Source organism: Caloenas nicobarica, chromosome 1 (assembly GCF_036013445.1).
Source record: "Caloenas nicobarica isolate bCalNic1 chromosome 1, bCalNic1.hap1, whole genome shotgun sequence".
NCBI classification, from domain to species: domain Eukaryota; kingdom Metazoa; phylum Chordata; class Aves; order Columbiformes; family Columbidae; genus Caloenas; species Caloenas nicobarica.
Genome location: NC_088245.1, coordinates 77,983,675 through 77,997,022, shown reverse-complemented (window position 1 = coordinate 77,997,022; position 13,348 = coordinate 77,983,675). Strand labels below are relative to the sequence as shown.

The 13,348-nt window shown below is 40.6% G+C and overlaps 1 protein-coding gene across 1 annotated transcript in view; it reads right to left on the bottom strand.

Annotated features, from left to right (window-relative positions):
* ITPR2 (inositol 1,4,5-trisphosphate receptor type 2) overlaps nucleotides 1-13,348 on the bottom strand; it is a 273,845-nt gene that overhangs the window by 187,683 nt on the left and 72,814 nt on the right. The window contains exons 11-16 of the mRNA XM_065626844.1: nucleotides 7,641-7,795; nucleotides 6,162-6,261; nucleotides 5,853-6,013; nucleotides 3,313-3,454; nucleotides 1,962-2,120; nucleotides 835-1,007 (exon numbers count right to left, since the gene is read on the bottom strand). Coding sequence (XP_065482916.1) covers nucleotides 835-1,007; nucleotides 1,962-2,120; nucleotides 3,313-3,454; nucleotides 5,853-6,013; nucleotides 6,162-6,261; nucleotides 7,641-7,795 — 890 coding nt within the window. The remainder of the gene's footprint in view (nucleotides 1-834; nucleotides 1,008-1,961; nucleotides 2,121-3,312; nucleotides 3,455-5,852; nucleotides 6,014-6,161; nucleotides 6,262-7,640; nucleotides 7,796-13,348) is intronic.

The following is a 13,348-nucleotide window of genomic DNA, read 5'->3' as shown; positions in this document are numbered from 1 at the left end:
GGACCCTTCAGCACTAAGGAGCTGATGTCATGTGGTTTCCTCTTAGTACTGACCAAACCCAAGACAGTTTAGCATGGGGGAGGCAATGAGATTACAGAGTGAGGCAAAACAGCTGCAGACATATAGAGAGTAATGGAAGCAGTGGAGCACCAGGGCCTTCAGCTAACAGAAAAAATGGTATTCACAATTACAGAGGACATTAATTTCCCTTCAGTATATTAATTTCTTATATTTGTATTACTTTGGTAATACATTTCCTCTGTATTCTGACCTAAAGCTGATAAAAAAAATTTCCAACTGAGTGAAGTTCAAGGCCAGGATTTCTAATTTGGAACAAGATCTGTTCTAGGACACATGTTCACTGGGATCTTCACTGTCCCACGCCTTTTTCAGGTCTGACCAGGAATCAGGACCTGCAGGAAAACTGATATTAATAAAAGCTTAGAAAAACTAACGTGTAATTTGCACCAAGATTATTAGCAGAGGAATCAACACAAATGGCATTTTCCACAGAGGAGCTGCAGAGTTATAAGAAATTAAAATTTCTGTTTGTTTCTCTCTGTCCCAATCTGAACTAAAACCAAATTTCCAAAAGTGTCTTCTAGTGTGTAAACCTTGCTTTTCAGTAAGCTCTAGCTCTGAAAAGCAGAAATCGTCAAATCTCAAGTACTATAGGTATTTCTGATATTTTCTAGCATGACACTCTACTTGTGGGGTTTTTTTTTGCGAGGTCAAAAAAATATTAAGCTGAGAGAAAGAGACTGCACGACAATCTACTGGAAATATAAAAGCCTATCAATCCAGAAAAAGAATGTTATGTGAACCACTTCAAACCTTGGCTCTCGATTTCTCCGGAGCAAATTAACAAATGTCTCTATTTCTTTAGCCGTGATGTGTTTCTCTAGCAGTTTTCTGTTGTTGTGCAACAAAGCTGTGATGGTGTCTTCTGCCAGAATATCATAACCAATCTGGGACTGCATGACGCAGAAGTTCTTAGCAATATATTCCTGAGAAAAAAGAAAATCCCCATGATGAAATGTTAAGCAGTAATGTTTTTCTTTTAGTATCAGAAGAATCCAGCTCAATTACCAATCAAAATAACCCTCACAACTTTCCTCTCTGAACTGGCCTGAACAAAAGAACATCTGAACACCTAGAACATGTACCCCAAGAAACAGACTCACCATTAGGAACTGCTAACTCTTCTTATTCTTTCATAAACCAAAGGAACAAATCCATGAAAATTTATACAAGTCAAGAACAGACAACCAATTTTTTGAAAGGGAAAACCAAAAGGTTTTTATAACATTTAAGAAGCCTTCCTTCCTGAGTCTTTCCTCTTCCTTTTCTCCCCCTTCAAGACAGAAATTTTTCAGTAAAGCATTAGAAAGAACACAAAGAAGCAGCTCAATGTTTTATCTCCAGCCTCTTTAGTCTTATAAAGTTCATGGAGCTTTTCCCCGCTGCAATGTGCAAAGCAGTCAGCACCATGTTCTGAAACATCTCTTGCTCACAGGGAGTCTCCCGCAGTGGGAAATCAGGCTACCTGAGAGAATAACCTCCGGTTCGATTCACTGCCATTCCTCCACAAACACTTAAGCAACAAGAACACAGACAGTTTTGCTGACTCCCCACTTTAAAACCCAGAGTCCAAGAGCACGATTTTAACAACAGAAAGCCCACGAATGAAGCAGAGGAACACAGTCTCAGTGTGAGCCTGTGAAGGTATAAGGTGAGCTTACGAATTGCTGATAATTAATATACAAATGCCTACAAAACAAAAACACCATTCCTCAGCATGAGGCAGTATATGACAGTGACTTCTTTCTTATTACTAACCTATACAAAATTCAGACCTTTCACCACCCCTTAATACAAAATTACCACAAAAACCCATTTGTAAATGCAGTGAGGATATTATTACAGAAATCATGAGGAAAATTATCTTGAATACCACTGACCTGGTTCTTCCTATAGTCCTGCTGGGAATGTCTGAGAACTCTGTAACATAACCTTAACATGTATTTGTATGGGGCATATCTCTGGTCACCTAGGTCTTCAAGTCTCAGCATCGATCCTTCACCTTTGTCCTTAAAAGGAGCTTTGAGGATCCCAAATATCTGTTCAAAATCAAAATCACTGAGAATAAAAATCAAACAAAGATTTTTGCTCATAGCAGTCAATGGAAATGTCCTCTGACAAGATCAGCATAAGGGGTATATCAACCAAAGTCCAAAGGGAATCACTGCACTTATATTTAGTCACATGTAGATGAGTGGAGGCACACCAACAGTCTCAGGCATTACAGTTTTATACATTTAGCTTTAAATTTCCCACCAACTTGATTGACATTGCTTTCTCTTGACTGCTATCCCCAACTTAAAACACTGTAAGTTAAGTGCCTTAACTCTGGATAAATGAAAAAGGAGGACAAGACTGCCTGATATCCTGTTTCATCCTTTTCACTATTTTTTTAAATTTCAGTAAACTACTAGAAGAGAATATTAATTCTGATTTACATTCAAGCTGGCCCTCATACAAATTCAGGGATCCATAAAGGCATCAGAATTTTTGGGCTATGAAGATGATGAGGGGTCTGGAGAGAGTTGGGTCTGTTCAGCCTGGAGAAGAGAAGGCTGAGAGGGGATCTTATCAATGCTTATAAATATCTCAAGGGTGGGTGTCAAGAGGATGGGACCAGACACTTTTCAGTGGTGCCCAACGACAGGAATAGGGGCAACAGTCACAGACTGAAACACAGGAGGTTCCACCTGAATATGAGGAGAAACTTCTTTACTTGGGTGCCAGAGCACTGGAACAGGCTGCCCAGAGAGGTTGTGGAGCCTCCTTCTCTGGAGACATTCAAAATCTGCCTGGACACACCTGTGCGATCTGCTCTGGGTGAACCTGCTTTAGCAGGTGGGTTGGACTAGAGGATCTCCAGATGTCCCTTCCAACCCCAACCATTCTGTGATTCTGTGTGATTTTTCCTATATGGGGAACACCTGCAGGATTGGGAGCATGTAGCAAACCTGTTTCAAATTTGATTAACAATTTGCTAACAAATATAACCTTAGAAGTCATCAGAAGCACAAGAAACTAACAGACAGCAGACTTGGCCCCTCGTGCTTCTATCTGATTCGAAGACCAAAAGGCGAGCCTTGACTAATGAACATCATACCTATCCAGTCCAGCCAGACACAAACCCAACATGGCATAAGCCAAGCTCCTGAAAAATACCATTTTCTCAAGCTACTCTCTCTTATGATCTGCTTGTAAATAAAAGAAAATTATTAATACAGTAGGACATACCTGAGCCAATATATTTTGTTCCCTCATTAATTTTTGTCGTTCCCGGTTTGGCTTAGTAACAACCACATCCAAAACTTCCTGCCCATTATTAGGCACATCAGCAACAAAGAAAATGAGATCTTCCAGTAACTTGGTTACAAACCTAGAATGAATAGACGGATCATTATTATATACAGTCATTCAACACTTGCTAGGATTCCTTAAGAAAGAAAATCACCTTTTAGAACAAGCTTTATCTAGCACAATGGAACCTCAATCACTGCAAAGTTAAGTTTGACATGTACTTAAGGATTCCAGGCCTTAGTTCAGCAGAGGCATAAATCCATCACAAGGATGTTTACCAAGGCATTAAACAACAACCAGAGGGAAAAAGAGAGAAAAATATAGGATGCTGGATTGATGCAGAGTATTCAGAAATCTAAAATCTATACCAGCTTGCCTCAAGGCCCAGCAACGGTTGAAAGACGCTGATGCAAGCTAGCAAGGATCTCTATACTTTATGATGGACATGGGTCCGTGAAACAAGATGATGGACTCACTAGAGGAATAAAAACATTCTACAGCTAGACTATTTCCCTACAGACCCAACAAACTATTGAGAAATGATTAGATTTGTTTCACTCATTCTTTGCTACACAAAAGAAGATTTGGCAGAAACAAGTGCTAAAAAGGATGGAGGCAGTTGTAAATCCTTCTCTTGCACCTTCAGAAAATGCAAAAAGAAAGAACACTACCAGTGGTCATCGCCACCTTGTTACTAACATACCTCACCAGGCATGCACAAAGAGTATGGCTGCCCACAGATTTCAGTGAATCTCCCTTAAAAGAACTAGCAATCTTTTACAAACAAAGCCCAGCATGTCCCCTACCCTGGGGAAGCATCATCTGAATTTGGACAATATCTAGTCTATAATTACTAAAGCTTTAGGCATGCTATGGAAGTGGCCAGGAGATGCTCCTTAGATTTTCAAAGTTCTCTCTGGGAGCCAGACACAAAGCTTCCAACAGGCTTCCAAGAGAGGTGGCCGATGCCCCAGGCCTGTCAGTGTTTAAGAGGCATTTGGACAATGCCGTTAACAACACACATTAACTTTTGGTCAGCCCTGAACTGGTCAGGCACTTGGACCAGAGGATCAACGTAGGTCCCTTCCAACTGAAATAGTCTATTCTATTCCCCGCAAGAGGGCTGGGCTGTTCAGCTAAACCCTCTGAGTGAGCTTTGGCTTTAAAAGTCACAGCCGCCTAGTGGAGAACAGCAAGATCCCCCCCAACAGAAAAAGAAGAAAAGGCAGATGTAGGGTGGAGCTATCAGGAATAAATTGTTGGGACCCCTACTTACCTAAGCAAGAAAGTGATAACACAGGGAAAAGACAAGAGTGATTTCTTCCTAAGGAAATCACAGGAACAAACAAATAATGGCACTACTCTGAAACCACTCTGAAATGTTTTACATGTGTGCTGCACCAACCTGTCAACATCAACACTTGACAATACTGGGTTGCAGTGACACAGCAGTGCAAGGTTAATACAGGGATGTCACACCTTGGTTATGTTGTATCGCTCCCTGGTTCAACTCAATCATGAAATGGCCCATCAGATTTTCAAGCCTGAGTACCAACAGCCAGGCCATTACAGATCTGCCTGTTAGGATAGATCCTCCACCTGATATTAAACCATCTGGTTTAATTGCTACCGACAACCGACAGCAGAAATTCAGTTTTATCACCAAAAATTAGCGTTTTCAGCAAAAAGCTGTATATGATGTATGATGGAACAGGAGTCACAAATTAACACTGCCAGAGGTGCTGCCTAATATTCAGTTTAAGCACAGACTGCTGAAAACAAATAGCCAACTACATAACTGGCACTGGGATATATTTGGCTACATGTACAACAAAATCCCTTAATTCAGGGGCGGTGTGAAGAAGAGACATTCTAACAACGCTACAGCTGAAACACAGATGAATATAAAGGGTAAACACCAAAATTATGTACAAAAAGAAAAAGAGAACAGGGAAAAATGGACATAAGAAAGGGAAGGGACAATCGGGGCAGCTTCTCGATTGCTCTCAGACCTCCTTCTACTGCTCTAACAGCAAGAACATGTCGTACAGCAAACTCCACACAAATCAAGAGCCCTGCATGCTGCCCACCTTATAGATCACTTTCGTGTACATGAGAATCAAATGCAGCGGACCTGCACATCACAGCTCAGAAGCGGAATACTACAGAAGATTAAGACAAATGCTTTGTTTTTCCCAAGGGAGCTATGCATTTATTTATTTATGTAGCCAGTGAGCTGAGGAAGTGCTGTTTACCCCCATTTTACAGAAGAGGTACACAGACCAGCTTGAGGTGCAGCAAGGATGCTCTGACAGAGATGGAATCTAATCCCAGGCTAGCACTCTCAGCACTGAAGTGTCCTCTCCCAGTTGCCTCTCTGTCCACACAGATGTTAATAACTTACCCACAACTGTGATGCCATGACATCATGAGTAATCAAACATGTTTATGAGGGAAAAAAAGTAAAACTTACTAACCTCCTTTCATTCTGGGTTATTGTTCCATTCTCTAGCTTTTTAACAGTTGATGCTAGAACTTTGTTTGCGTCATTGGCAAAGTCCAGGTCTCTGACCTCAGACAGAGGAACCGATACAATGGCAAAAGCTTCCTTGTCCTCTTTTGTTTGGCACGTTCCAATCTGCAACAGTTTTTGGTTTAATATGAGTAAGTAATCCTCTTACCTTTATCCTAATTATTATGCATATTTTATATGTTAGAAGTGAGATCGTCAGTAGAGAACTTCAGGAATGAGTTTGGGATTTCAACCCAAAGATATATGTGTTTACCTTTAACATCACAGGCCTCTCTTCATCAGTATCTATTGGAATGCTGGTACTAGTGACCCAAGTGTTAGTGCATAAATGCCTCAGTCGGACATACGAGTTCCTAAAAGGAGAACAAAGCGAAGAACAGGTTAGATGGATCAGTCCTGAGCTAAATTGGGCCAGGTGGGACGCAAAGCAACACGTGATCATGATGTGATGTGAGACTTGAGGGCATGAGTCACAACAGCCACTCATGACAAAAGGGTGAGGGAGACCTTAAAAGATACTGCAGTACCCTTTTCCTTTGTGTCTTCCTTTCTCACCCAGAACAGAGCTGCAACAAGAACAAACAGCATCTTGGGATTGTGCAGAATGCTGGTTTTAAGTATTTTCATAAGCCTAGGAGTAAAGTATTCCTTAAAGAAAAAATTTAAAAGGAAGATGTTACAAAATCCCATCTGAATATAAATATATTTTGCGAATAAACCCAATTCTTTTCTTAGTATTTTTTCTTCAGAGTAACTAATTCCTTCAAGCTGTCATAGCACAAAAGCCAGAAAGCAAAACTGATCACGGTTTCACAGCTTCACCATTATGATCTGCAAACCCTTTTTCCAGGGAGCAAGCATTTACAGTACCAGTTCTTAAGTGAAAATCAAGTGAACAAAGAGCAGACATGAGATTCTTCTAAATTCTTTCCGTATGATAATTTGTGGCATTATTAAAAAGCAGAGCTGAGAAATCAATTATAGTTTTTACTCTGAATTCTACTTTTTAAATATATTCACTGTGGTCTTCATTCACGGTCTCCCTTTCGTGCTGATGTGCTTGAGTATTCAAGTAAGTAAATTACCTGGCAACACTTAGCATAGCAAATACACTTCAAAGCTGCATACATCAGTATTTGTGGGTACCCAGCTTTAAAATCCACCTTCGTAACAACTAGCCCCAAGTGTCTGTATGCCCATTCAGTCACAACCAACACCATGTGACTTATCCAGCCAATCTCAGCCAAGCAACACAGTTGCAATTTCAAATATTCACAATTAAAACCCAGAAGCCACTTGCTGAATTCATTTGAATAACAAACGTGTTCAGTGGCATCATGATCTGTCAGGTAAACAGAAGTCAAGTTCACCGTACACATTATTTTGTTGGGAACAACTAAGTTAGATCTATTAGTAGTGCATTTTTTTCAAACAGTGCACAGGGCTCAATTCTGTCCTCATATATATCCGTGCAATATTTAGCCCATTATTTTTCTCTTCACAGACTCTATTTAAGCGTCACTTGTTTTATCTTTATAATTATTTTACCCAGTCACAGCAGCAGTATCATGTTTTATACATCCCTTGTTTACCCATGAACACTCCACATATTTTAACTGAAGGATAATACTTGCTCATGTTTGATTTTTTCTGCTTTACTCACCAGCATAACGCTAGGAAGAAACCCTGTCAGTGCAGCACTATTTTTTGCTCTTTTTTTTTTTTTTTTTACCTTGGAACCAGGCAATCAGCTCTCTGAAGAGTGGTGGCATCCAGTTCAAAGAGAGATGCGATGTCATTTCCATGTGGCACAGAGACCAAAGTATACATAATCTTCTCCCCTGCTTGGCGTTTCTTCTTTGAAGCAGGAAGGTCGCCGTCTCTCTGCTGATTAGGCACAAGGGTTATTTGCTTGCATTAGGGCCCATTATAAATTCTCCAATTACCTTGCAGACAAGTAATACTTCTCAATTGTACTTTTTCGCATTTTTTGTTTTTTTTTTTTTGCATTCTAGTAAGAATGTACTATGACTGGCTTTGGAGTGTGTAACCCGAAGGATGCACTTTGCCCCAGGCACATGGGGTCTCAGACAGTCATTATAACAACAGGAGGTCACAAGCTACAGAGAGACTGCAGTCCTGTATACATTATTACTTGACACCTACAGCTTCAAAAAACCTGCGGTAGCTGCAGAGCCTCCACTCCCAACAGATGTAACTACACACTGCTGGTTTGGAAAGGGCCAAGGTTAAAAGAAGAGAACTAATTAAAACTGGATTTTTACAAGGGGCAAGGGGATTACAAAAGTAAGCAATTCGCCTAATTCCACAGTTGTTTTAAGTTTGCCTCTTTTTCCCTGCCTCTCATATGCTCAGAATCACAACAGCACACTTTGCAAACAGGAAGAGCCAGATTATCTGCTTCACAAAGATCAACTTGCCATGGGAAGCAGGGGGACACACAAAGCACCGGCTAGAGTCTATCAGAAATCTTAGCAGGGGCTGATAAGACACTGGAGGCCGGATCCAACAGAGTGTGCCCACTGACACGGGAGAAGTTCATTCCCTTGGAGGCGCCCAACTTTCAAGTGACAGGTACAACATTGTCTTGGTGCCTCAGGAGAGGCCTGTGAATCCAAGGTGGCGACCTTCCTCCCGCCATCCACCGAGGGTCCACGGGAATTTTGTGACCTGGCACGCGGAGCACCCCTCTTCGTCTTTAGTTACCTACACACCTTTGTCTTCACAGACTCCGAACGCTACCTTCCCTAAGCACGTATGTTTGCCTGAAGGAGTAATTCAGAGTTTGGGCCCTTAACCACGCAGCAACCAACAGAATTACTGGCATAAGTAAAAGCTGCTCCTCTGGGGTGTTGAGTTACACATATTACAAAAGACTAATGACCAATTAAGAGACTGGCAGTCCTGGGCCCTTCACATACACAACATATATCATGGGGGGAAAAGGAAAAGAGGAATGAAGACAGCCAGAAGAGAAAATCAAACACTGGAAACCTGGAACACTATTATTATGATTTATAGTGCACCACTAGGGAAGAGAGGTACAAAGCACTGTAAAGAGGCTAGACTGTACTCATTTTGCATTAGTACCTTGATTAAAGCCAAACTGCAAGGGATAATCAAGGGCAAAGCTTTGATTATTCATATTGCCAATTGATTAAGCAACAAAATCAAGGATGAGTGAAACTATGTAAGAAATAGCTAGTTATTGTCTCATTTCAAGGCATTTTTTTGAATCCTTCCAAAACAACAATTTTTTCATTATCAAGCCTAAAAAATGCCAGCTTTCCATCCCATTATTTCTATGAAAGATAGAGACAGGAGGTAAAAAAACAGGAAGAAATCCTCTCCGAAATTTTTCTTAAGTTTATGTAGTGATTAGAATATTATCACTAGTTTTTGAGTGGAAGGCTTGCTGAGACAAAGGCGAACCATCTCTTGTGTCTTGCACAAGAGTAAACTCTTATTTGGCAGTCCTCACACCCTTCTACACCCCACATCCAAAAATATTAGACAAAATTGCACATAAAAACTTAACCTGTATGCAAGGATTGAGAAAATAGCCAACATTTTGTGACTTCCATACACATTTTGTTTTACAAACTCAGGATGAGACCCAAACTGGAAAGGCAGGAAAACTATCAGAGAATCCTCTTAAGAGCTTAATAGGTGTGAGTCAGTGTCTATCATCAAATGAAAATCTACTTCCTAAATTTCCAATCAAAAATGGAAAACTGGAACACCAGTTTAAAATTCAAGAGGTCTGTAAAGCGTTCAATAGCACAGGATAGTTTTGAACAGCATCCAGGTTTTTTGATGTTTTCCATGACTTAGATTCAAATCTAGTTAGGGTTTCCCAGAAACTACCCACTCTACTATAATTTCCAAACTGAAAAGGCTGGTATACAAAAAGGTAGGGCACTTGATAATTTCATGCATTTTTTTTCTCTGGGGCTCCGGGAAAAATACACACCAAAATCTAAAACCATATTCTACCCTGTGTCAGGAATTTTTTTTTTTTTTTTTTACTCACTCATGAGATAATGTCTAATCTTCTCCAATAGGTCATGAAGCATGAGTATACACACACGTGGAGGTTTCTATGACAGGAAGCAAAGCCAAAGGCAGGTCTCCTGTGCTTCAGGAGTTCATGCTGACTCTATAGAGAAGTTCATCCTGCAGTTTGGGGTTAACTCCACTCGCTCACTAGTCTCCCCAACAATCATATAGATACTACTGAGGAACAGGGTTGGCTCATTGCGCACAAATCCCGCCAACCAGGCTTGGCACCTGTCAAATCAAATCTGGCACATGAGCCAGAGCCAGTTTTTAGTCTAAATAGAAGGTTCACTTCAACAGAGGGCAAGACAGTGTCTGTAATACTGCTGATGGCAACACAAAGCTTTGTTGACCAAAGTCAGACCTGCACAAGAACTGTACAGTTCTTCCAGACTGGACTTCAGCACAAACCTCAGAACTCTCCTCATTGCATTATTTTAGGACCTCAGTCACACCTCACAACCCAACCTGGATGATGAGTGTTAAGCACTACTCATGGAAAAAAACATGTAACAATAAGTGAGCCTGAACTTGACATCTCTGAAAACAACTTACATATATAGATTGCATAAGAGAGGGCAACACTGTCACTACATATGAACATACATGGATTTATATTTGTGTCTGAATTTATGTCTGAGTGCACGTGCACATGCCTCTGTGAGAGAGTGAGAACGTACACACACTTGCACACAGAAAGTTTCTTACAATTAATTAAACTTAGTAAGTGATCATCAGAATCTGCACTTAACCTAGCCATTATTGAATCAGCACATGAGTCTATATGAGGACGTGGAAAGAAGTGAAAGTATTAGGCTATTTCAAATTAATTAGACAATATGATTAGCTCAGGAGAAGCACTGCATTCCTAAGCAGATGAAAACAAGATGACATTTGCTGAGGTAAGAGACTCGCATATGAGCAGATGCAGCCAGCAAAACCAGATTCAACGAAGAGAAGGGAGGAAAAGAACTACAAAGGGACTCAGATGTAGAGAGAAGAAAATTCAGCTTAAAGCGGTATGAAGATTAAGCCAATGAACAGTTTCAGAGATAGTGATGTTGTGGTCAGTGACAGCCAAGGAAAGCACTTCAAAGACTACTTTCAGGGGAAAAAAAAAAAAAAAAAAAAAGAGGCAGGTGAATTACATGCTAAGAGTATAGAGAAAAAGTGCAAGAAATAAAATAAACAAATAGTAAATTCATTGAGAAAAAAAAATAGCTTTGATTGTCCCAAACTACTGGCAAACTAGTGACAGGCTGTCACAAGTCAAATCGAGTATGTATCCAAGAAGAAATCACCTCACTATCATTCACCAGTTAAATCACTTACAAGGATGTAGGAAATGCACATTCAGCTCCTCTTCTGCCTGGCTGGAGCTGGACCGACACCTTCCAAAAAGAACGATGTGGTCCAAACACCAGGTGAGACAAAGAGCAGAGCCTGGCCGCTCTGCCCAGCAAACCCCAAGCGTCCACCCAAGGAGAGGGCTGTTCGCCCCCAGTCACCAGCCTCATTCTGCAGCCGTGCAGCAAAGCACACACAGGAGGGGGAACCGAAAACACCCCTGCCATACAGCCAGCCGCCCCAGCGCTCTTCCAGGATGGACTCATCTAGGAAAGCGAAGGCTGAGAGTTCAAAAAAAGGAGCCCTAGCTAGTGAAAACAAACAGCCATTTTGCTGAGGAGTGGAAATACTGATCCAGCCTCACAGCAAAGTTCGTAACTCCTGGGCTACCACCACCGATGTGCAGTGCATCATACTGATTTGAAACAAAGCGTAAAAAAACCACAAAAACCAAACCACCCAAGAGACATAATACTGTGTTTGCAATTTGAAGGGCAAATCTAATGTAACTGCAGACAAATGCCATACTGTAATCAGAGACAAAATTATCCGATACTATCAGATTTGTCTTTCTTGAGACTCGTAGCCCAGGAGATAACCCTTCTTCACAGCTCTTGGTATAATTTGCTAGTAATTGTGACCCAAATCCCCATTATTCACCTCAACTGCGTATCATGCCTAAAATTCAGGAGATTTACATGGAGTTTTGCTTATGGAGGGGCCTGCCTTTCAGCTGCAAAAAGCAATACAAAAACATGACAGACCTGAAATAGGTTTTCTTTTGGAAACTCAATTTACAATTCCAATAGGTAAAGACACCTCTTGTGGCATAGAGAAAGACAAGGATAATGCCATGCTCCTGAATGAATACATTAAGCTGCGCTATAGATTTCAGCAGAAATTAAATTTAATAGCAGCCAGAGTTCTGAAAATGCCTGTTAAATCCAGTACAATGTGGTATTCTCAATATGTTAACCCAGTTTAGGAGGCTCTTACAAAACCAGCATTTTCAGAGAGCAGTAATATGAGCAGAACTCCATAGGTTAGATGATTTTTAAAATTCTATATGAAAAGAAAGTCGAGTAAATTAATGGCCAGCCTTGCTCCTGCGTGTTACAAAGCCCTGCCAGACAGCACAGCAGTTAGCCTCCTGTAACACCTTCACTGTTGACTCATTTGTGAGTCATCGCATTTTTAGCAGAGACATCACGTTGCAATTCTGTTGTTAGGAGCCAGAGATGTTCTGTAAAAAACAATGTATGCACTCTCAGAGCTGATTCAGACCTGTGTGCAGCAGCAGAATAATAATGTGCCGGCATCCCTGTCTCCTCTGCTCCCCCCAGCCTCTCAAGTGGTCTGACTGCTGGCTTTATATAAGCAGAAACACTGCCATTTTAAAGCTGATGATTTTTCTTCCTTTGTTCTCTTTAAAAAAAAAAAAAAAAAAAGTTTTTCAGATTGTTTATTGCCAGGTTAATTCCTAAACAAGCCTTTAGAAAAGCAATAAATTCCCCAAGGCTATTCTACTTGCTTGAACTGCATCACCTGTGTCCCACATCATAAAATTTTAATTATACAAACTTAGTCGCTGCAAGGTAAAAAAAAAAAAAAAAAATTTAAAAAAATAATTCCCAGTGTTTATGACAAAAAAAATCACCTGGATTGCAAGCAAGGAAGAAAACTTCAAATTGCAGAGTTATTTGGAATTCATAAATATAGATAAGCAGAAGGCATGTCAAACAGAGGTATGTCAAATTGCACCTGGAAGTCCACGGAAGAACTGTCCGGCTTCTTTACAGGAAAAGTAAATGCATACTAGTCTCAATCCGAAGAAAAATCTCAACAATAAAAGCCAGTTTGGAACTGGTTAGGACTAGCACTCTCTCAGGAAAATGCAGACAAATGGAGTTAAGGTACCTATCCAAAGACAGCCTTTAACACAAAGGCACTAACAAATGCCAGGTTCCCAGCTGTTCTTGACATTTTCCTGATGTTTATAGCGTTGTTCTGGAT